Below are 21,042 nucleotides of genomic sequence, written 5' to 3' on the forward strand. Positions count from 1 at the left end.
AGTTACAAAAGTCTGGCTGGGCTGAAAGGAAGGAAACAAAAATGCCACCTCTCGATGGAGGCGTGTCAATGTCACATTGCAGGAAGAGCATGTGGGATGGGATTATAATATGCTGGTGCTAGCATCTATGGAAAATACAGTGTGACTGTAACTAGTCAAATCAATGTCTAATGGCATGGGAAAATGCTCATGATATATTATGAAGTTAAAAACAATCAGATTACAAGACAATACGTACGGTATAATCCCACTTTTTTTTTTTTTTTTTTTTTTGCGGTATGCGGGCCTCTCACTGTTGTGGCCTCTCCTGTTGCGGAGCACAGGCTCCGGATGCACAGGCTCAGCGGTCATGGCTCACGGGCCCAGCCGCTCCATGGCACGTGGGATCTTCCCGGACCGGGGCACAAACCCATGTCCCCTGCATCGGCAGGCGGACTCTCAACCACTGCGCCACCAGGGAAGCCCCGGTATAATCCCACTTTGAAGGAAAACTGTATAGATGCAAAGTATTAACAGCGGCTGCCACCGGAAATGAGATGAATTTAAATGGATAACTGTATAATCACAATTTGTTCAAGTGTGTGTGTGGTGGTGTGGGGGCGTTTATAAAAGCATCTGTCTTCTTTGCCCATAGGCAGCTCCAGGGGATTCCTTTGACCCCCTGAGTAGATCATTGGATTTAATAGTCAGGAAAAGCTAGTTTTACTCAGTGATGCCTCTGCGTGTTCTCTGAGGCCCTGGCCTGAGTCTAGGTTACTTGGCGCTGATTCCCAGCAGCATGTGGCCCCAGGGACAAGGCATGAATGAATTAAAGTTTAATTAAAGGTGAAACTCTACTGTAGATGGGGCTGCCTGTTTCCTCTTGGGTCGTTAGTGCAGGTGAGCCTTCGAAAGGGCAGCACAAGGACTCCTGGTAACATTGAACCTCCCTCCCGGGCTTGTGTGTAATCAGTTCCCCTGGCAATTTTGTGGGACACCTTTCTTTTTCTCTTGAAAAGGGGATAAAAAGATGTTGAAGGATATGGTAATGAAAACACAGAGAACCAGTGTGGGGAGAGTCTGGGGTAGCAAATGCAGAGTGGTTTCTCAGGTTAATAATCAGATTGGTCCCCAAGCCTTGCAGTCTCCCCATCCTGGGCCCCTCAAGCAGCCATTTTTAAAAGACCAGGTGGAAAAGGTTTCTTGGGGACAGACCTGACTCTGATGGGTGTCAAGGAGCACTTAGCCTGATGACCTGCTGTGGGTGTGGGCGTGGAGTGGAGGGGGTGCACACAGTTCTGCGGCTTTGGATTTCCATCCAGAGCAGAGCCAGGGTGGACTGGTCCATGCTGCCCACACTCTCACAAACCACCTAAAGCCGACTGAATAAGAGGACCAATGGGAGGGGCTACTTACTTGGGAAACAAAATTAAGAAAGAAGTAAAGGCACTTTGATATGTACATGGAACCCAAGCAAGGAAGGTGCCACGGAGATGACTGTCCAAACCGCTGGGTGGTTTTTACAGCCACTGCCAAGCTGACCTAACTGCTCAGAGAGGTCACTGGACGATCAGAAGAAGCACCTTCTATCTAGGTCAAGTGTTGGCCTCATCACACTCTGGCTCTGGAACTTTCTGTGAGGCCCAGAAGCTCCTGGAGCCACAGTCTCCTCACCTGTGAAATGGGGCTTAGGTCACCTGCCTTACCTTGCCAGAGGTGCCAGTGAGATGGTGCCTGCCAGAGTTAGACCTTATCCGCTGCAAGATGGGAGTTTATCACAAGAATACAAGGAGACAGACTTTCATGGAAATTAGCAAAAGAAACCTTAGTTGTGCCAGGCCTTAGAAGTGACTGAAACTGGGTCCACGGAAGCTCCAGGGACCTCAGCAAATGGACGTTGCAGATCTTCGCAGTAACATGGTAACAATGCAAATAATAATAATCATAGTAACAGTGATAATAATAAAGTTTAGCAAGCATTGACTCTGTAGAGCACATGCTCAGACCTTTATACACATCATCTCATTTACTCATTTACTCCCCCACCCCAAGTGCCACCTGGGAGGCACTTTCACCTTCATTGTAGCCCTCCCCACCTACTGAGGCCTCATCATTCCAGCTTAGGCAAAGCTTTGGCTTGCCCACTGCTCCTGCTCCCCTCAGGACCTCTAGCGTGACTCCCTTCAGAAAGCCACAGTGCCTGCTACTCACTACTTGATTATTTCCCAGTTTCCCAACTCAAATTTCTGAGAGCAGGAACATCCCCGATCTGCAGGGACCTGTTGCTTATACAGTTATAGAGACATTCTTTAAGAAAGGAACAATAAAACATATGAATGCAAATCTGGGCTCGGGAACCTGGAGGAGGCCTCTTCAGGTGAGGGCCCTGAAGCTTCAGTGCATGTATTTCAGGGTGAGTCAGCTCTAGTCTAATAATGAGATTTTTTGGTGGTTGGGGTGGAGGGTGACATTCCATGGGAACAAGCATGGCTGGTAAAAGTTGGTGCCTTTGAGCACAGCCTCTCTCTGCAGTGGTCTCCTCTCAACCACTCAGGGAAACCTGGTCTTGGGGGTAACCTGGCCATCTCTCCGTCTCATGTGTCCCTCTGTTCTTCATTCAGAAGCTGGACTTGGGAGAAGGAAACTGGGGCCAGGAACTAAGAGCAAGACTCCCTGAAGACCTGCAGAGCGAGGTGCAGGCACAAGGTGCATAGTGACCAAGCAGTAATTTTGTGTCCTACATATCCCTTGTTCCTTATGTACACGGCTCCCTCAGGGATCTCATGGGTATAAGAAATGGCTAGATCGACAAATTTGGGGTACTTATGGGGCTCATGGGCCCATGGCCAAATCACCTTCTTAAAATTGTCAAAAGGGCAGGAATAAAGACGCAGACTTAGAGAATAGACTTGAGGACACGGGGAGGGGGAAGGGTAAGCTGGGATGAAGTGAGAGAGTGGCATATATACACTACCAAATGTAAAATAGATAGGTAGTGGGAAGCAGCCACATAGCACAGGGAGATCAGCTTGGTGCTTGGTGACCACCTAGAGGGGTGGGAGGGAGACACAAGAGGGAGGGGATATGCGGATATATGTATACATATAGCTGAATCACTTTGTTATACAGCAGAAACTAACACAACATTGTAAAGCAATTATACTCCAATAAGGATGTTAAAAAAGGAAAAACAAAAAACTGTCAAAAGGGACTTCCCTCGTGGTACAGTGGTAAAGAATCTGCCTTCCAATGTAGGGGACGCGGGTTCAATCCCTGGTCAGGGAACAAAGATCCCACATGCCCCGGGGCAACTAAGCCTGTGCGCCACAACAGGGTAGCAAATGCTTCTTCCTCCTGGGGTCCTGGACCTCTGGAATAAGTCCCCAGAGGGACATTTTTCTGCATTTTTTTTAACAGTTGACATTCTTTTAATAATATATCTTATTGACCCAATAAACCAAAATATTATTTCAATATATAATAAGGTAAAATTATTTATTAATCAGATATTTTGTTGTATTGTCTTTAAAAGAGAATCTCTTTTTAAACTCCTTTCATGAGGTATGATTGACATACAAAAAGCTGTACATATTTTATGTATACAACTCGATGAGTTTGGAGATATACATCATGAAACTATCACCACAATCTATTCCATAAACATATTCATCACCAAAATTTCCTCCCACCCTCTTTATTTATTATTATTTGAGGGTGGATTATAAGAACACTTAATATAAAATCTACTCTCTTAACAAATTTTAACTGTACCACACAGTATTATTAACTATAGGTGATGTGCTATGTAGTAGACTCTAGGGTTTATTCATCTTGCATAACTAAAACTTTGTATGTTTTTACTAATACCTCCCCTGGCCCTGGCAATCATCATTCTGTTCTCTGATTCCATAAGTTTGACTATTTCAGATGCCTTATATGGGTAGTGTCATGTAGTAATTGTCATTCTGTGTCTGGCTTATTTCACTTAGGGTGATGTCTCCAGGTTCATCCATGATGTCACAAATGTCATGATTTCCTTCTTTTCTAAGGCTCAATGACATTCCTTTATATGTGTGTACCACTTTTTCTTTTTTTTTTTAACATCTTTATTGGGGTATAATTGCTTTACAATGGTGTGTTAGTTTCTGCTTTATAACAAAGTGAATCAGTTATACATGTACATATGTTCCCATATCTCTTCCCTCTTGCGTCTCCCTCCCTCCCACCCTCCATATCCCACCCCTCCAGGCGGTCACAAAGCACCGAGCTGATCTCCCTGTGCTATGCGGCTGCTTCCCACTAGCTATCTACCTTACGTTTGGTAGTGTATATATGTCCATGCCCCTCTCTCGCTTTGTCACAGCTCACACTTCCCCCTCCCCAAATCCTCAAGTCCGTTCTCTAGTAGGTCTGTGTCTTTATTCCTGTCTTACCCCTAGGTTCTTCATGACATTTTTTCCCTTAAATTCCATATATATGTGTTAGCATACGGTATTTGTCTTTCTCTTTCTGACTTACTTCACTCTGTATGACGGACTCTGGGTCTATCCACCTCATTACAAATAGCTCAATTTCGTTTCTTTTTATGGCTGAGTAATATTCCACTGTATATATGTGCCACACCTTCTTTATCCATTCATCCGATGATGGGCACTTAGGTTGTTTCCATCTCCGGGCTATTGTAAATAGAGCTGCAATGAACATTTTGGTACATGACTCTTTTTGAATTATGGTTTTCTCAGGGTATATGCCCAGTAGTGGGATTGCTGGGTCATATGGTAGTTCTATTTGTAGTTTTTTAAAGAACCTCCATACTGTTCTCCATAGTGGCTGTACCAATTCACATTCCCACCAGCAGTGCAAGAGTGTTCCCTTTTCTCCACACCCTCTCCAGCATTTATTGTTTCTAGATTTTTTGATGATGGCCATTCTGACTGGTGTGAGATGATATCTCATTGTAGTTTTGATTTGCATTTCTCTAATGATTAATGACGTTGAGCATTCTTTCATGTGTTTGTTGGCAGTCTGTATATCTTCTTTGGAGAAATGTCTATTTAGATCTTCTGTCCATTTTTGGATTGGGTTGTTTGTTTTTTTGTTATTGAGCTGCATGAGCTGCTTGTAAATTTTGGAAAGTAATCCTTTGTCAGTTGCTTGATTTGCAAATATTTTCTCCCATTCTGAGGGTTGTCTTTTCATTTTGTTTATGGTTTCCTTTGCTGTGCAAAAGCTTTGAAGTTTCATTAGGTCCCATTTGTTTATTTTTGTTTTTATTTCCATTTCTCTAGGAGGTGGGTCAAAAAGGATCTTGCTGTGATTTATGTCATAGAGTGTTCTGCCTATGTTTTCCTCTAAGAGTTTGATAGTTTCTGGCCTTACATTTAGGTCTTTAATCCATTTTGAGCTTATTTTTGTGTAATGGTGTAAGGGAGTGATCTAATCTCGTACTTTTACATGTACCTGTCCAGTTTTCCCAGCACCACTTATTGAAGAGGCCGTCCTTTCTCCACTGTACATTCCTGCCTCCTTTATCAAAGATAAGGTGACCATATGTGCTTGGGTTTATCTCTGGGCTTTCTATCCTGTTCCATTGATCTATCTTTCTGTTTTTGTGCCAGTACCATACTGTCTTGATTACTGTAGCTTTATAGTATAGTCTGAAGTCAGGGAGCCTGATTCCTCCAGCTCCATTTTTCGTTCTCAAGATTGCTTTGGTTATTTGGGGTCTTTGGTGTTTCCATACAAATTGTGAAATTTTTTGTTCTAGTTCTGTGAAAAATGCCAGTGGTAGTTTGCGTTGTGTTGAATCTGTAGATTGCTTTGGGTAGTAGAGTCATTTTCACAATGTTGATTCTTCCAATCCAAGAACATGGTATATCTCTCCATCTATTTGTATCATCTTTAATTTCTTTCATCAGTGTCTTATAATTTTCTGCATACAGGTCTTTTGTCTCCTTAGGTAGGTTTATTCCTAGATATTTTATTCTTTTTGTTGCAATGGTAAATGGGAGTGTTTTCTTGATTTCACTTTCAGATTTTTCATCATCAGTGTATAGGAATGCCAGAGATTTCTGTGCATTAATTTTGTATCCTGCCACTTTACCAAATTCATTGATTAGCTCTAGTAGTTTTCTGGTAGCATCTTTAGGATTCTCTATGTATAGTTTCATGTCATCTGCAAACAGTGACAGCTTTGCTTCTTCTCTTCCTATTTGGATTCCTTTTATTTCCTTTTCTTCTCTGATTGCTGTGGCTCAAACTTCCAAAACTATGTTGAATAAGAGTGGTGAGAGTGGGCAACCTTGTCTTGTTCCTGATCTTAGTGGAAATGCTTTCAGTTTTTCACCATTGAGGACGATGTTGGCTGTGGGTTTGTCACATATGGCCTTTATTATGTTGAGGAAAGTTCCCTCTATGCCTACTTTCTGCAGGATTTTTATCGTAAATCGGTGTTGAATTTTGTCAAAAGCTTTCTCTGCATCTATTGAGATGATCATATGGTTTTTCTCCTTCAATTTGTTAATATGGTTTATCACATTGATTGTTTTGCATATATTGAAGAATCCTTGCATTCCTGGAATAAACCCCATTTGATCATGGTGTATGATCCTTTTAATGTGCTGTTGGATTCTGTTTGCTAGTATTTTGTTGAGGATTTTTGCATCTATGTTCATCAGTGATATTGGCGTGTAGTTTTCTGTCTTTGTGACATTCTTGTTTGGTTTTGGTATCAAGGTGATGGTGGCCTCGTAGAATGAATTTGGGATTGTTCCTCCCTCTGCTATATTTTGGAAGAGTTTGCGAAGGATAGGTGTTAGCTCTTCTCTAAATGTTTGATAGAATTTGCCTGTGAAGCCATCTGGTCCTGGGCTTTTGTTTGTTGGAAGATTTTTAATCACAGTTTCAATTTCAGTGCTTGTGATTGGTCTGTTCATATTTTCTATTTCTTCCTGATTCAGTCTTGGCAGGTTGTGCATTTCTAAGAATTTGTCCATTTCTTCCAGGTTGTCCATTTTATTGGCATAGAGTTGCTTGTAGTAATCTCTCATGATCTTTTGTATTTCTGCAGTGTCAGTTGTTACTTCTCCTTTTTCATTTCTAATTCTATTGATTTGAGTCTTCTCCCTTTAAACCAAATTTTTTATTATGTTTTTTTCCTGAGTGCCTGGAGCACTTGAGAGTTTAGCCAGTATCGTAGAACCTCTCCATCTCTTCTCATTTTTAGGTCTTTTCTCTAAAACAAACGCAAATGCAAGCCAACAAACTAGACGACTATGTAGGAAATATAAGGGCTGGCTTTAAGCAGGTCAGTAGCATTAGCTATTGGCCATGTGCTGGTACTGCAGCTACTATTTTTTTTTCAACTTAGTAAATTTACAAAAGATATCCCTGCCACACTATAACAAAGAGAAGCAACAAAGAGAATTAGAAAGTGAAAAAGAAGCACTATCTTCAAAGAACTACGTTAACACCTGATATCTCCAAATACACTGGTTGAGGAGAGTGACAGATGCAGTGAAGATGATCCAGCTTGAGGAGGGTGCCATTGTATATATACATATCACCTCTTCTTTATCCATTCATCTATTGATGGACACTTAGGTTGTCCATCAATATGGACAGGATATGGAAATATCTTGGCTGTAGTAAAGTATGTTGCAGTGAACATAGGTATGCATATATCTTTTCAAATTGTGTTTTCATTTTCTTTGGATAAATACCCAGGAGTGGAATTGCTGGATTGTACGGTAGCTCTGTTTTTAATTTTTTTTGAGGAACCTCCATACTGTTTTGCATAGTGGCTGCACCAATTTACATGCCCACCAACAGTGTATGAGGGTTCCCTTTTCTCCACACTCTCTCTATTCTAACAGGTGTGAGGTGATATCTCGTTGTGTTTTTTTTGTTTTTGTTTTGTTTGTTTTTTTTTTGCGGTACGCGGGCCTCTCACTGTTGTGGCCTCTCCCGTTGCGGAGCACAGGCTCCGGACGCGCAGGCGCAGCAGCCATGGCTCACGGGCCTAGCCGCTCCGCTGCATGTGGGATCTTCCCGGACCGGGGCACGAACCCGTGTCCCCTGCATCGGCAGGCGGATGCTCATCCACTGCGCCACCAGGGAAGCCCTGTGGTTTTGATTTGCATTTCCCTGATAATTAGTGATGTTGAACATCTTTGCATGTGCCTGTTGACCATCTCTGTGCCTTTGGAAAAATGTCTCAATACACTGCCCAGTTTTAAAATTGGATTGTTTGTTTGTTTTTGATATTAAGTTGTTTGAATTCTCAATATATTTTGGATATTAACCCTTTATTGGATATAGGATTTGCAAATATCTTCTCCCATTCAGTAGGTTGCCTTTTGATTTTGTAGATGGTTTTCTTTTCTGTGCAGAAGCTTTTTAGTTTAGTGTAGTTCCACTTGTTTATTTTTGCTTTTGTTGCCTTCACTTTTGGGGACAGATCCAAAAATTCCACACCAAGACAAAAGTCAAAGAGCTTACCACCTATGTTTTCTTTTAGGATTTTTTATAATTTCAGGTCTTACATTTAATTCTTTAACTCATTTGAATTTAGTTTTGTGTATGATGTGCAAAAATGGTCTAGTCTGGGCTTCCCTGGTGGCGCAGTTGTTAAGAATCTGCCTGCCAATACAGGGGACACGGGTTTGAGCCCTGGTCCGGGAAGATCCCACATGCCGCGAAGGAGCTAAGCCCATGTGCCACAACTACTGAGCCTGCGCTCTAGAGCCCACAAGTCACAACTACTGAGCCTGCATGCCACAACTACTGAGCCTGTGTGCCTAGAACCCGTGCTCTGCAACAAGAAAAGCCACCCCAATGAGAAGCCTGTGCACTGCAACGAAGAGTAGCCCCTGCTCGATGCAACTAGAGAAAGCCCATGCACAGCAACAAAGACACAACACAGCCAAAAAAAAATTAGAAATAAATAAATAAAATTAAAAAAAAATCTAGTTTCATTCTTTTACTTGTAGCTGTCCAGTTTTCCCAACACCACTTATTGAAGAGACTGTCTTTCCCCCATTGTATATTCTTGCCTCCTTTGTCGTTGACTGACTATATGTGTGGGGGTTTATTTCTGGGCTCTCTATTCTGTTCCCTTGATCGATGTGTCTGTATCTTACTGCTTTGATTAGTATAGCTTTGTAGTATAGTCTGAAATCAGGGATTATGATGCCTCCATTTTTGTTCTTCTTTCTCAGGATTGCTTTGGCTAATCAGTGTCTTTTGTGGTTCTATATAAATTATAGGATAATTTAGTTGAGTTCCTGAAAAATGCCATGGGTATTCTGATAGGAATTGCACTGAATCTGTAGATTGCTTTGGGTAGTATGGACATTTTAACAATATTAATTCTTCTGCTCCATGGGCACAGTATACCTTTCCATTTATTGTGTCATCTTCAATTTCTTTCATCAGTGTCTTACAGTTTTCAGAGCATAGGTCTTTCACCTCCTTGGTTAAATTTATTTTCAGGTATTTTATTCTTTTTGACATGATTGTAAATAGGATTGTTTTCTTGATTTCACTTTCTGATAGTATGTTATTGGTATATAGAAATGTAACAGATTTCCATATATTAATTTTGTATTCTATGACATTACTGAATTCACTTATTAGTTCTAATAGTTTTTTGGTGGCATCTTTAATGTTTTCTATATATAGTATCATGTCATCTGCAAACAGTAGCAGTTTTACTTCTTCCTCTCCAATTTGGATGCCTTTTATTTATTTTTCTCTTGTCTGATTGCTGTGGCTAGGACTTTTAATACTATGTTGAACAGAAGTGGTAAGAGTGGGCATCCTTGTCTTGTTACTAATTCTAAAGGAAAAGATTTCAGCTTTTCACTGTTGAGTATGATGTTAGCTGTGGATTTGCCATGAACGACCTTTGTTGTGTTGAGGTGTGTTCCCTCTGTACTCACTTTGGTGAGAGTCTATTGGAGCTATTTTTCCAACAGCATTTGCTCACTTTGTGTCTCTGTGTCACTGTTTGGTAGTTCTCACAATATTTCAAACTTTTTCATTATTATTATATATGTTATGGTGATCTGTGATCAGTGATTGATGTTACTGTTGGAAAAAGATTATGACTCACTGAAGGCTCAGTTGATGGTTAACACTTTTTAGCAATAAAGTATTTTAAAATAAGGTATATACATAGTTTTTTAGGCATAATACTATTGCACTCTTAATAGACTACAGTATAGTGTAGGTATAACTTTTCTACATATTGGAAAACCAAAGTTCATGGTACTCTCTTTTTTTAAATATTTGTTAAGACTCTAGTGTTTTTTTTAACTTTATTGAAGTATAGTTGATTTACAATGTTGTGTTAATTACTACTGTACAGCAAAGTGATTCAGTTATACATATATATTCTTTTTTATATTCTTTTCCATTATGGTTTATCACAGGATATTGAATATAGTTCCCTGTGCTTTACAGTAGGACCTTGTTGTTTATCCATCCTGTATATAATAGTTTACATCTGCTAATCCCAAACTCCCACTCCATTCCTCCTCCACCTCCCCTCCCTCTTGGCAACCACAAGTCTGTTCTCTATGTCTGTGAGTCTGTTTCTGTTTCATAGATATGTTCATAACATATCTCTGTCATATTTTGTGTCATATTTTAGATTCCACATATAAGTGATATCATATGGTGTTTGTCTTTCTCTTTCTGACTTCACTTGGTATGATAATCTCTAGGTCCATCCACATTGCTGCAGATGGCATTATTTCATTCTTTTTTATGGATGAGTAATATTCCATTGTATATATATAATGCATCTTCTTTATCTATTAATTTGCCGATGGACATTTAGGTTGTTTCCATGTCTTGGCTATTGTAAATAGTGCTGCTATGAACATTGGGGTGCATGCATCTTTTTGAATTAGTTTCGTCTGGATATAGCCCAGGAGTGGGATTGCTGGATCATATGTCAACTCTATTTTTAGTTCTTTCAGGAACCTCCATATTGTTTTTCATAGTGGCTTCATGGTGGTACTCTCTTTATTACAATATTCACTTTACTGTAGTGGGCTGGAAAGAACCACAATGTCTCCGAGGTATGCCTGTATTTGAAAGATGGGAAATATTAGGGGATATTTCTATGTGATGAAAAGGATTCAGTAGGGAGGAAAAAAATTGATGATTCAGAAAAAGGAGGGTAATTACAGTGATAATTCATGGAGAAGAAGGGACCATGCTCAGGATACAAATTGAGGGGTTGGTTTTAATGGGAGCAAGTACCCTTCATCCATTATAAGCAGGAAAGAAGACAGTATGCACAGTTGCCCTAGATGAGAAGATTTAGAGATGGAAAAATGAAGCAATTTCAAATATGTCAATGATGGATGAGGCAAAGGCTTCAGCTGTGTAAGATGGAGGATGGGGGTGAAGGGAGAGGGAAAACAACAATTGTTTTCCTTCAGCAGCCATCAGCTGTCCTGTGCAGGTATTGAGCCAGTGGTTGAGTTTAACAAGGGTTGCGGTTTTGACAAATGAGTATAAAGGAAGGAGGCAAGATCAAAGGAGATGAGGGTATTTGCAAGGAGGTAATTATGATGGTAAGCCAAGGGAGCTGTGCTGGGTCATGAAGTCTTTGAGAACTGCATGAGCCGACATATGTAAGTTATTCAGATCTCTGTGTTACAAATGTTAAAAAGAGGTTAGCCATTTTTACTTTTATTGCAAGGGAAGTGAGAAAATCAGGGACAATGCTTGATAAAAATGTGGAAGGGTCAAAGGATTTATTGTTAGAGATAATACATTTTCTGATGTAATACCTCCCAGTATCTCCCTGAGGGGATTCCCTGGTCAGATGCCCATCTTGTGATGCTGTCCTTGATTCATGTAGAATCAAATCCCTAAAGTACAATTCCCAGGTTGCCACTGAGCTTCCGTTAGGCTTCCCTCACTTGTGAAGGTGAGATCTGCCAGAGGCTCTCCAAGTAAGTATATTACTAATGATTAATCTGCCAAGTGAGTCCTGTTCTGGGTTGTTTAGGCCTAACGCAGTGGCATCATTGTGGACGTTAGGTCTTTAAGGGAGTCCAGTCACTGCTTTTCCCAGGCAAAAGTTGCTAATGTTCAAGTGATCCTCTAAGTGGGTGTGACTCCAGTAGCCAAAAAGGCACACTTACCTGTGTATTGGTCTAAGACAGAGGTTTAAATTGAGAGCGCCATGCATTTACGGTGTGTGTGTGTGTGTGTGTGTGTGTGTGTAAAACTCCAGATTGTGTTCCTCAACAGGTGACAATTTAGCAGGAGCCTTGATTGTTTTCTAACTTAATCATGCATTCTCTGGAGGCCATAAACAGATGTCTCTATTTACACTTGAATTAAATTCCTTCTAATAACACTGTGCTAGATAGTAGGTGAGATGGCTTTATACATCCACAGGGCAAGACCATGAAAGCATTTTCTTCTCTCTCCCAGGTAAAAGCAAACTGCAATAGATTTCTATGGATTGCAGTAATAAGGCATTGGCTAGATCAATTTCTGCATAACTTTGAGGGATGACAAAATTAAACCTGTCAGCTGGTGCTTTAATGATGCCTGCAACAACCTAAACCTCCTGTAATTTACTGAGAACTGCCAAGAGCAATCAAGTTTTTAAAATGGCCACAAGGGGGTGTTAAAGGACTACATACTTGCTCTAATCATCCCCTCCCTCTTCCTAGTCCTTACTTGCCTCTTTCTAGTCCTTACTTGAAGAATCATCCTATATATACCCAATGTTGTTTCATTTCAACAATCTTAGTTTATCAAGTAGGTTGCTACTGATTCTCATAGTTTAATCTGAATATCAGGCTAATGTTTCCTGAGTTTTTAGCAAGTTAATGGCAGTTAGGCACTCATCGTGTGGATGTTTGTGACCAGGTAGTAGATGGGCCTTTTTCCTACTTCAAGGAAGTATACTGCTCTCTAAATCCTTGGTGATGTTTTCCCCATGGAATTTGTCATGATCGACATGGATTAAAGTACTTTCTGATTTTATCTCCGCTCTCCTTTATGTTGTTCCTTGCCCAGTGACTGAGGAGGTGGGCCTGGGGTCCTGATAATGGATGAAAGACACATGGAGACAAACCTGGGGGTTACAGCTAGTTTCCTTCTGGACCATTCTATAGGCTCAGAGACCCTTCAGGATAGAGCAGAGGGCTGCAGCAGTAGCTCAGCTTGGGGGTCAAGATCACTTAAATTCCCATCAGGGGATTTGAACTTTAGTCCCCTTTGTGCATTGAATGAATGGTGCTTATCTCTATCTAATTGCTTTCTGCATGAAAAGTAATTTGTAGGTTGTTCACTGGTTTGAGATGAAGGCACCACGATTCAGATCATGCCCTCAGTTCATGGGCAGATCTATTGTTTCTCCTGCTAGGTTCAAAATCAGACTTATGAGCTAATGGGTGAGCCATCCCCTTCACACTGGCATCCTCACTGCCAATGCTGAGTTTAAATTGCCCTTTAAGTTCCCCATATAGGCCAGAGAATCCCCACAGGCCACATGTCATCTGACACAACAATGGCTGGATTAGGAACATCCAAGGACAGCTTGGTATTCCCTCCTCTACTGGCAGTAGTTCCACCCTGAATGGTTTTCCAGGAGTGAAGAAATAGCCATTCCTCTGGTTTATGACTTTTCTTTTTCCAAGCTTCCACTATCCAGATGAAAAGGGAGTTAAAGGCCCACATAACCTTGTGAAAGGAGCTGTCAATGCTGAAGGCGCCTTACATGGTTTTGTTCCTGCTTAATTCTGGCTGATGCACTTGGCCCCTTGATCCCAGACAAGCACAGCATTGCCTGGCTATCGCCTGTCAAGCGAGGCCAGCTGGTTGCTGTCCACCGCAAGTGAGAATTCTTTGTTTTTAGATACGGCAGGGCCACGCCTGCCTCATTTCCTTCCCACATGGAATTCTGGCGTGGTGTGGGGAAACCTCACAGGCCCAGTGGAACAAGTTTGTGTGGGCAATCTAATGAGCTTGATTTTTCCTGAGTTCTAACTGCCCATTCCTTTAGCTGCAGCCCAGCTGGTGACAGGAGGCACACAGAAGTCTGTTACCATTCTGTTTGTCTCAAGTTATTTTGGTTAACTGCATCCTGATTGGAACTAGAACTATTCCTTCCATAAGATCAGAGCTGCCCCCTTTCTAGGGTGGTTCAGAGAACAGCTCTTACTTGAGCTCCTGAACAGGAAGAGCAGGCTGCACCCCCAGGCTTTCCTCTGCTTTGTGTGGGGCCCAGATCTCGTGGGGACAAGATTGAGGGCAGAGGACATCGTTGCTATAGCAGCAGTTTACTCGGCTGTGCCTCAGTCAACCAAAGGTTAGTTTCCTACTGGCTTCACCAAGGCCTCAGCTGAACCTAGAGGTCTAGGGACAATCTCTACTCGGTAGTTTTTGTTTCGCACCGTCAAAGTACAGACCACTAAAAAAACTGCAGATCACAGTCTCCCCACACAGGAGACACAAGGAGATACCGTTTGGCTGGTTATTTTAACTGCATTTGTAGGGCATATTCTCCCTCCTGTTACACAATGCCATCTAGTCCTTTTTGCAGACAAGAGTGTTGCAGTCCCTGAAGTGGACAAGAACTTTAAGCTATGTCCTTAGATATCTCTGAGGCTCCCAGACAGGGGATTTGACTTTGACTGGTTTCAGTAAAATTGCAATCTGTAGCTATTTCCATTGCACTGCTCAAAGACAAGGGTGCACGATACTGTTCTCGCTCCAAGGATGGGGACTTCCCTACAGGTGACAAGTCCAATCAGGTATCTGGGGCTCACAGATTGAGGGATCAGATGGGGACTGCCCTACAGGTGACAAGTCCAATCAGGTATCTGGGACTCAGATTGAGGGATCAGAAAGAGGTGCTCCTCACAAAATCCAGAGTGAAGTATTATTACTCAAGGCTTTTGATCCTATCTAGTGGGAGTGGCCTGACACATAAAGTGATGGCCAAGAGCTTATCTGTGGGGGCCAAGAGGAGGGGCCTTTTTCTTTCCATCTAACGAGGTTTCCCTTGTCCTGTCCACCTCTTGTTCAATCAATCTCAACAGTCAATTCTTTTCTGGGCATTACCTCAGATCTCCATAGATGAACACTTGAATGTGCGTGTTAATGTAAATTTCTGCTTTATCATTTTCATAACGATTTCCACAGCACCTCTCAATGTGAGGTGGAATCATTACAAAATGTTACAGGTAGAAAGTGAGGATTTCTCAATTAAGTTGGAACAGGAGGAAAGGTTAAGCCGGTACAGAATGCAGTGACATTTTTCACACCATTATCCCACTGCATTAAGCTAAAAAGCACACATCTACACAATAGTTCGCTTCTTATCCAAGATTTCACTTTCTGCAGTTTCAGTTACCCATGGTCCAAAACAAAAATATTAGATGGAAAATTCTAGGGATAATTCATAGGTTTTATATTGGGCACTATTCTGGGTAGCGTGAGGAGATGGAATCTTGCACCATTCTGCTCCATCTGGGCGAGACATGATTCATCCCTTTCTCCAGCGTATCCATACTGTATATGCTATCTGCCGCTTAGTATAGGAAAAAACATAATATATATAGGGTTTGATACTATCTGCAGTTTCAGACATCCATTGGGGGCCTTGGAATGTATCCCCTTTGGATAAAGAGGTGACTACTGTAGATGTATTTCTCTGCCTTGGCTAAATGGTTTTAATGATACAGCTTGTGTAACTGAGCAGATAATCACAGCTCAATAAAAAGCAGAAGTCTGGAACTGAAGAGGATGAGCTGCAGAAATCTCGTAATTAAGAACTGTGAATTCTCTTATTTCTCACCCTACCCTCAACACCCATGCACCACTGCCCTTGGCTCTTACTTCCTCTGGTGAATACCAAACCGTGACTTAGTGAAAGAACATGGCTTTTCTGGCTGGAAGCCCTTGGCTGGCACCCCAACTCTGTCACTTTCTAGCACTCTAGGAAGTTAACCCTAACCCTAACCCCAATGCCTTCCACCCACACTTGCAGGGCACTGCCTGTGACTAAATTTATTTTATGTCAGGAACCTACTTTACTGTCTGTCACTTAGGGATAGACTTGTGTTGGCTCCCCACTAACATAACCAATAAAAATAAATAAAATAATTCTCTGTGCCAATACGTAAGTTTAAACTATGCTTCATTTTCTTTTCAAAAATTTAACAGTACATTCTGGCAAATTCTTAGCTCTGAGTTTATACTGTTTCTACTCATTTTTAAGTAAGTAAAGAACAAAATTACATATATAACAAAGGTTCTCCTCTAGCTCTTCACAGCATCTGAAATCAACTGGAAAGAATACACAGAATGAGACAATTATAAAAAACAAACTATATGTGTATATTACTTGCTTAGATTTGGGAGCCTAACTGCTCACAAAAGGATTCATAGATTTTTTTTTTATTGTTAAGCTGCAACATACATGGTTTAATACAACAAAAAAATTTAATCAAGTGAAAAGTAATAAACTGAACAATAAACAAATAAACACTCAAAACAAAATATTTTCCATTGGAAACATGTTAAGATGAATACGGGGTTTCATTACCATCTTACTGCAATTTTCTTATGTGTTACTAGCCTACATACCCCATGTTTTCTGTAATCATGCAGATGTGAATGAAAGTTTGAATGATTAAATAAATGAAAAGTCCGTTTACTGCAGAGAATCATTTCACAAGGCAGCCAAACTTGGTTTAGAGAACAAAATTATTCAAGAAATTCTCCACGTATTTAGGTTCATTTTAGAATCCATGAACCTTAAGCTGTTCCTCCTTGACAATGCCAACCTGCAAAATAAAATTTAATTTAGCAGAATCACTCTGGGTAACACATAAATTCATTCCTAAGAAGACAGAGCAGTCATTAAAAAGAATCATTGTTAATAGGTTACTGCAACACTGTATTTGTGGCATAAACTGTTAATAACAAAAACTCAACACATATTTGAATATCCTGACATTCCACAAAACATCCTAAATGGACACAGGAATGATCAGGTCATTCTAATGACAAAATAAACTGGTACTCCTGCCCAAATAAGTACAACTAATGTGCTTCATTCACATGATTTTTTTACTAAGTAGGTAATAATTCACATTGCCCTTAAATACAATTTTAGAAGCAATCTCAAGGTTGTACATAAAGCACCCAATCACTCACCTCCAAGAGAAACTGGCAAATGTTTTTTCTTTGGTCACCTTGAAGCTGAATAACCTCTCCGTATTCAGGATGTTCAATCACAGTACCATTACAGGCAAATTTCTGAAGAAGTAGATTCAGCATAACTGAGTCAAATACAATGATATTTTACTTTCACCCTAAGATTATCTGGATGTTAATTAAGAGTATGAACACAGTTTCCTTGGGTCCAATCATTTTAACCCACTTTAACGTGAAGTAAAAGGTGTGAACCGTAATCCTATTTAGACGTGTGTGTCAATAACTATATTTTAATCTCTTCTCCCTAACACCTTTACCTTTTTGAAAGCTTTCACAAGTTTCTTCTTGTCATAATCATCTGCAATGCCCTGAACAGTAGTCAGTGTCTTTCTGCCGTTCCGTTGCTGGATTCTTATATGAATGTAATCCTCAGTCCCTGCCGGGAGTAAGTCGTCACCCTTAGTTGCATCAGCAAAGGGGTCTGCAAAGGGATACAAAAAAATCCAAAGCAGGAAAATATCTTTTAGTCAGTAATTTCCAGATACAGCTACGCTACAATCTAGAAACTCAGCAAAGAAGGTTCTAGTGCTTCTGCTTTCTTTCTGCAGGTGCGGATGTGGGGGAGTGATAAGGGTAGAGTATTAATAAAACCTACAAGGTACTTTCACAAAAAGAGATTTTAAACAGGTATGTCCACTGATACCGGAACAGAAAAACGTTGTTTTAGATGTTATCGTTGAACATAATCCTCTAATGAGAGAAAAGAGATTTTAAGACCTTAATTTTAGAGCCACTATAAAAATGTGCGTCATCTCGATTACATTCTGATGACAACAGAAACATTCACAAATGCCACCCCAATAATTTAACCCTAACTCTGCCTCGAAAAAAGATCTATATATGTATATTAAGAGTAATTTTACGTATTACTCCGCAAGTAGAGAAGACTGGCCCACTGCCCTGTAACAGATCAGAGGCCTGATCCGCAGCATCTTTTACTAAATGCGCCCGAGAGCAGCCACGAACAACCCCGACCGCTAATGGACGCCGATGCCCCAGCCCGAGCCGGCGTCCCCCCTGGCGATCAGCAGGGCAAGTCTGGGGGCGGAACAGGGTCGCAGAGGTGGCAGGGAGCAGAAGCGAGCAGCAGGAGGGTCCAGGAGCGGGCAGGGGGCGGCACAAGGCCCGCGGCCGGGGCTCCGGGGGCCGCCCTCGGAGAGGGGGTCGCCAGGGGCCCGGTCGCCATCTTCCGGGCACCGAGACAAAGCCCCACTCGGGGTGCGGGGAGGGCGGCCGGGGGCCTTTTGGGGCGGGGGTCCGGCGAGCGGCCCCGGCGAGGGCGGGCAGCGGTGGCCTACCGGCCGAGAGGCGCGCAGGGGACGTGGGGGGACGGGAGGGGCGGTGGGGCGACCCGCTCTTACCGAAAGATTGGAGGTTCTGGATAGTGGACATGCGATACTAGTGTGAGGCCGGTGAGGGGATAAAATTCCTGCGGGGCCCGCCCGGATCACCGTGTCAGGAGGCGGTAGTGGCGAGAAAACGGAAATAAATAAGGAGACGCTTCGCCCCGGGGTTGGGAAGCGGCTGGATCGGCGGCGGAAGCCGGGAGGAGGCAGGAAGAGGCGAAGGAGGAGGCGGAGGAAGAGGCGGCAGCAACGGATGCGAGGACGCGACAGAAGAGGCGGCGCTGCGGCTTCTCCGACAAAATGGCCGACGGAGACTATTTAGCCGCGCCCGCCGCCCCTCCCACGTGACCCTCCCGCGCTTGGCGCCCTGGGACTTGTGGTTTTCACGAGGCAAGAGAGCCCGGAAAGCCTGGAGCGGGCGGGCTTCCGAGACCTCAATTCCCAGCAGGGGGTGCGCCCCCCAGCGGCGGGCGGCGGGGCCGGGAAGGGTCCAGAGGGCTGCAGAGACATCTGGCTAGAGCTCGTAGGTCTAGCGCCGTACTGCCCGCGCTCTCGCAGGTTCTCCCTTGACTCGCCTTCTCTCGCGGTACAGTGGCAGCAATGAGTGTTCGGTGCTGGGGGGGATTATCTCCATCAGTCGCCCTCGCTCGAGGCCTTGGGTAATGTAAGTGAAATCGGGGTACAGGAGCAGAACAAGGTCCCTAGTCCCGGCTTTCGACTTAATGGCTGCCCCTCAGCACCTCTCCTCCTCCCCTCCCGCCTTGTCCGGTTGCAGGAACCCTGTTCGTCCCTACCAAGGGTCGAGGTGGGAGCCTCCTGCCCAGGATTGGGCTGCCCTCCGATGCCCTAGCGCGGTGGTTCGCAAACTAACGTGCATCTCCCCTAGGGCTTAATAAAATACAGACTGATAGATCCCAGAGCTTCTGTTTCAGGACGTCTGGGGTGTGACCCGAGAATTTGCAAATCCAACAAGCAGCCAGGAGATGCTGATGCTACTGGTGTGGGACCACAATTCAGAACCACTGCCCACCTTCAGCAGGGGCCTGGCATCCAGTGGGGCCATGTATGTCCCCCAGGTCGACCGAACACACCAGAAAATCAGCCCATCAACTTAAATACAGAACCTTGAACAGGAAGGTTAATTGACAGAAGGTTGATTGATACCAGAACAGTAATATCTTCCTATCAAGCTAAACACAGGAGAACAAACCTGAGACTATGGGAATGGGCTCACCCAGGCAGGTGCTCAATTGTCAAACTTGGTTCGCTTTCTGGAAGCAAAGAGATAGACTAAAAGTTCGGGATTCTTAACCTTGTTTTGTGCCATGGCAGTCTTGTGAAGCCTATAGACCCCTTCTCAGAATAATGCTTTAAGTGCATGAAATAAAACATGTAGGATTACAAAGGAAACCTATTATACTGAAATTAAAAACAGTACATTGATAACATAGTATTGCTTCTTTACTAATGCATTAGTTAACAAGATCTAGCAGCAGGTCTCACAAAGGCTGGAATTTTAAAAAGGTGATAAAAGATATTTTGAGATGTCTGTAGCATCAGAAGTGTAATATGAAAATATCTGTGACTTCTATTGGTGCAAAGTTACAGATCCTTCAGGTACTACTGGGATGTTGCCAGCATTCATAATGGAGGAAAGGCTAAATTTGGGTTAGAGGTTAGTGAAAATGTAGGTGGAGTCTTTTTTCCCTATCCAATTTTAGGAATCCCCCCACCCCCGCAATTTTAGCCATGGACCAAGGATCTGCAGACTCCAGGTTAGGAATACCAGGATTTAATAATCTTTAGTGATTAACTATGATGATAGGTACCATTTATTGAGTGCATACTATTTGCCTGTTGTAAGCTTTATACACAGTATTGTTAATCTTCATAGCCATTCTGTGATGTAGTTATTACTCTGTTTATATTCATGTAGAAATGGAGGCTTTCATGGGTTAAATAATTTCCCTAAAAAAATCAAATTTTCAACTCTCAGGAATTTAACTGCATTTTTGGTCTTTTAGTCCTGATTTAAATGAATAGCACTTTTATTATCCAAACTAAAGTGTAAAGTTTTAGAGCTGGTTCTAAAACAAGGAGAATCAAACATTTTTTGTTGTTCATTAGTTGATTACACCTACAGTGGTTTTCTGGTCTTGTACCTTTATCAGCATGCTTTAAAGTAATTTTTAATACTGCTCTGGATGAAGTTCAGAATCAGCAAAATGCATCTCTATTTCTGTTTTCCTCCTTTGTTACTAGACGCCCCAAACCATTTTATATTATGTTATTTCTTAGAACGAGCCAAGGGTGGTCCAGTCAAGAAAAAAAATAACAAATGAACATAGACAAGTTAAAAAAGATCCAGAAGTCTTTGGGTTGCCATGGTCATTACCCTTGTCAGGAGAGCTTATACTTTCTAAGACCTAGTGTTTGCATCAGAAACCCCCAGGAG

The 21,042-nt window shown here is 42.2% G+C and overlaps 1 protein-coding gene and 1 long non-coding RNA gene across 3 annotated transcripts in view; one reads left to right on the forward strand and one right to left on the reverse strand.

Annotated features, from left to right (window-relative positions):
- The window catches only part of LOC132432215 (uncharacterized), a 266,402-nt gene that overhangs the window by 84,224 nt on the left and 161,136 nt on the right, over positions 1–21,042 (forward strand). The gene's annotated exons all lie outside the window — the stretch shown is intronic.
- EIF1B (eukaryotic translation initiation factor 1B) lies at positions 16,128–18,889 on the reverse strand. Its single transcript, XM_060021394.1, has 4 exons — positions 18,603–18,889; positions 17,499–17,662; positions 17,182–17,283; positions 16,128–16,808 (listed from the first exon to the last, which is right to left on the reverse strand). Exons 1-4 carry the CDS (start codon positions 18,631–18,633, stop codon positions 16,764–16,766), a joined length of 342 nt encoding a protein of 113 aa, XP_059877377.1. The 5' UTR covers positions 18,634–18,889; the 3' UTR covers positions 16,128–16,763.

Source organism: Delphinus delphis, chromosome 10, assembly GCF_949987515.2.
Source record: "Delphinus delphis chromosome 10, mDelDel1.2, whole genome shotgun sequence".
Classification (NCBI taxonomy): domain Eukaryota; kingdom Metazoa; phylum Chordata; class Mammalia; order Artiodactyla; family Delphinidae; genus Delphinus; species Delphinus delphis.

What these genes read in the sequence shown, in the direction of transcription:
- EIF1B (XM_060021394.1), bottom strand. Translation starts at nt 18,633, where the DNA reads ATGTCCACTATCCAGAACCTCCAATCTTTCG. An exon ending in CCAGAACCTCCAATCTTTCG is followed by an intron (nt 17,663 to 18,602) that starts GTAAGAGCGGGT and finishes ATCCCTTTGCAG; the next exon opens with ACCCCTTTGCTGATGCAACT. An exon ending in TTTGCCAGTTTCTCTTGGAG is followed by an intron (nt 16,809 to 17,181) that starts GTGAGTGATTGG and finishes TTTATTTTGCAG; the next exon opens with GTTGGCATTGTCAAGGAGGA.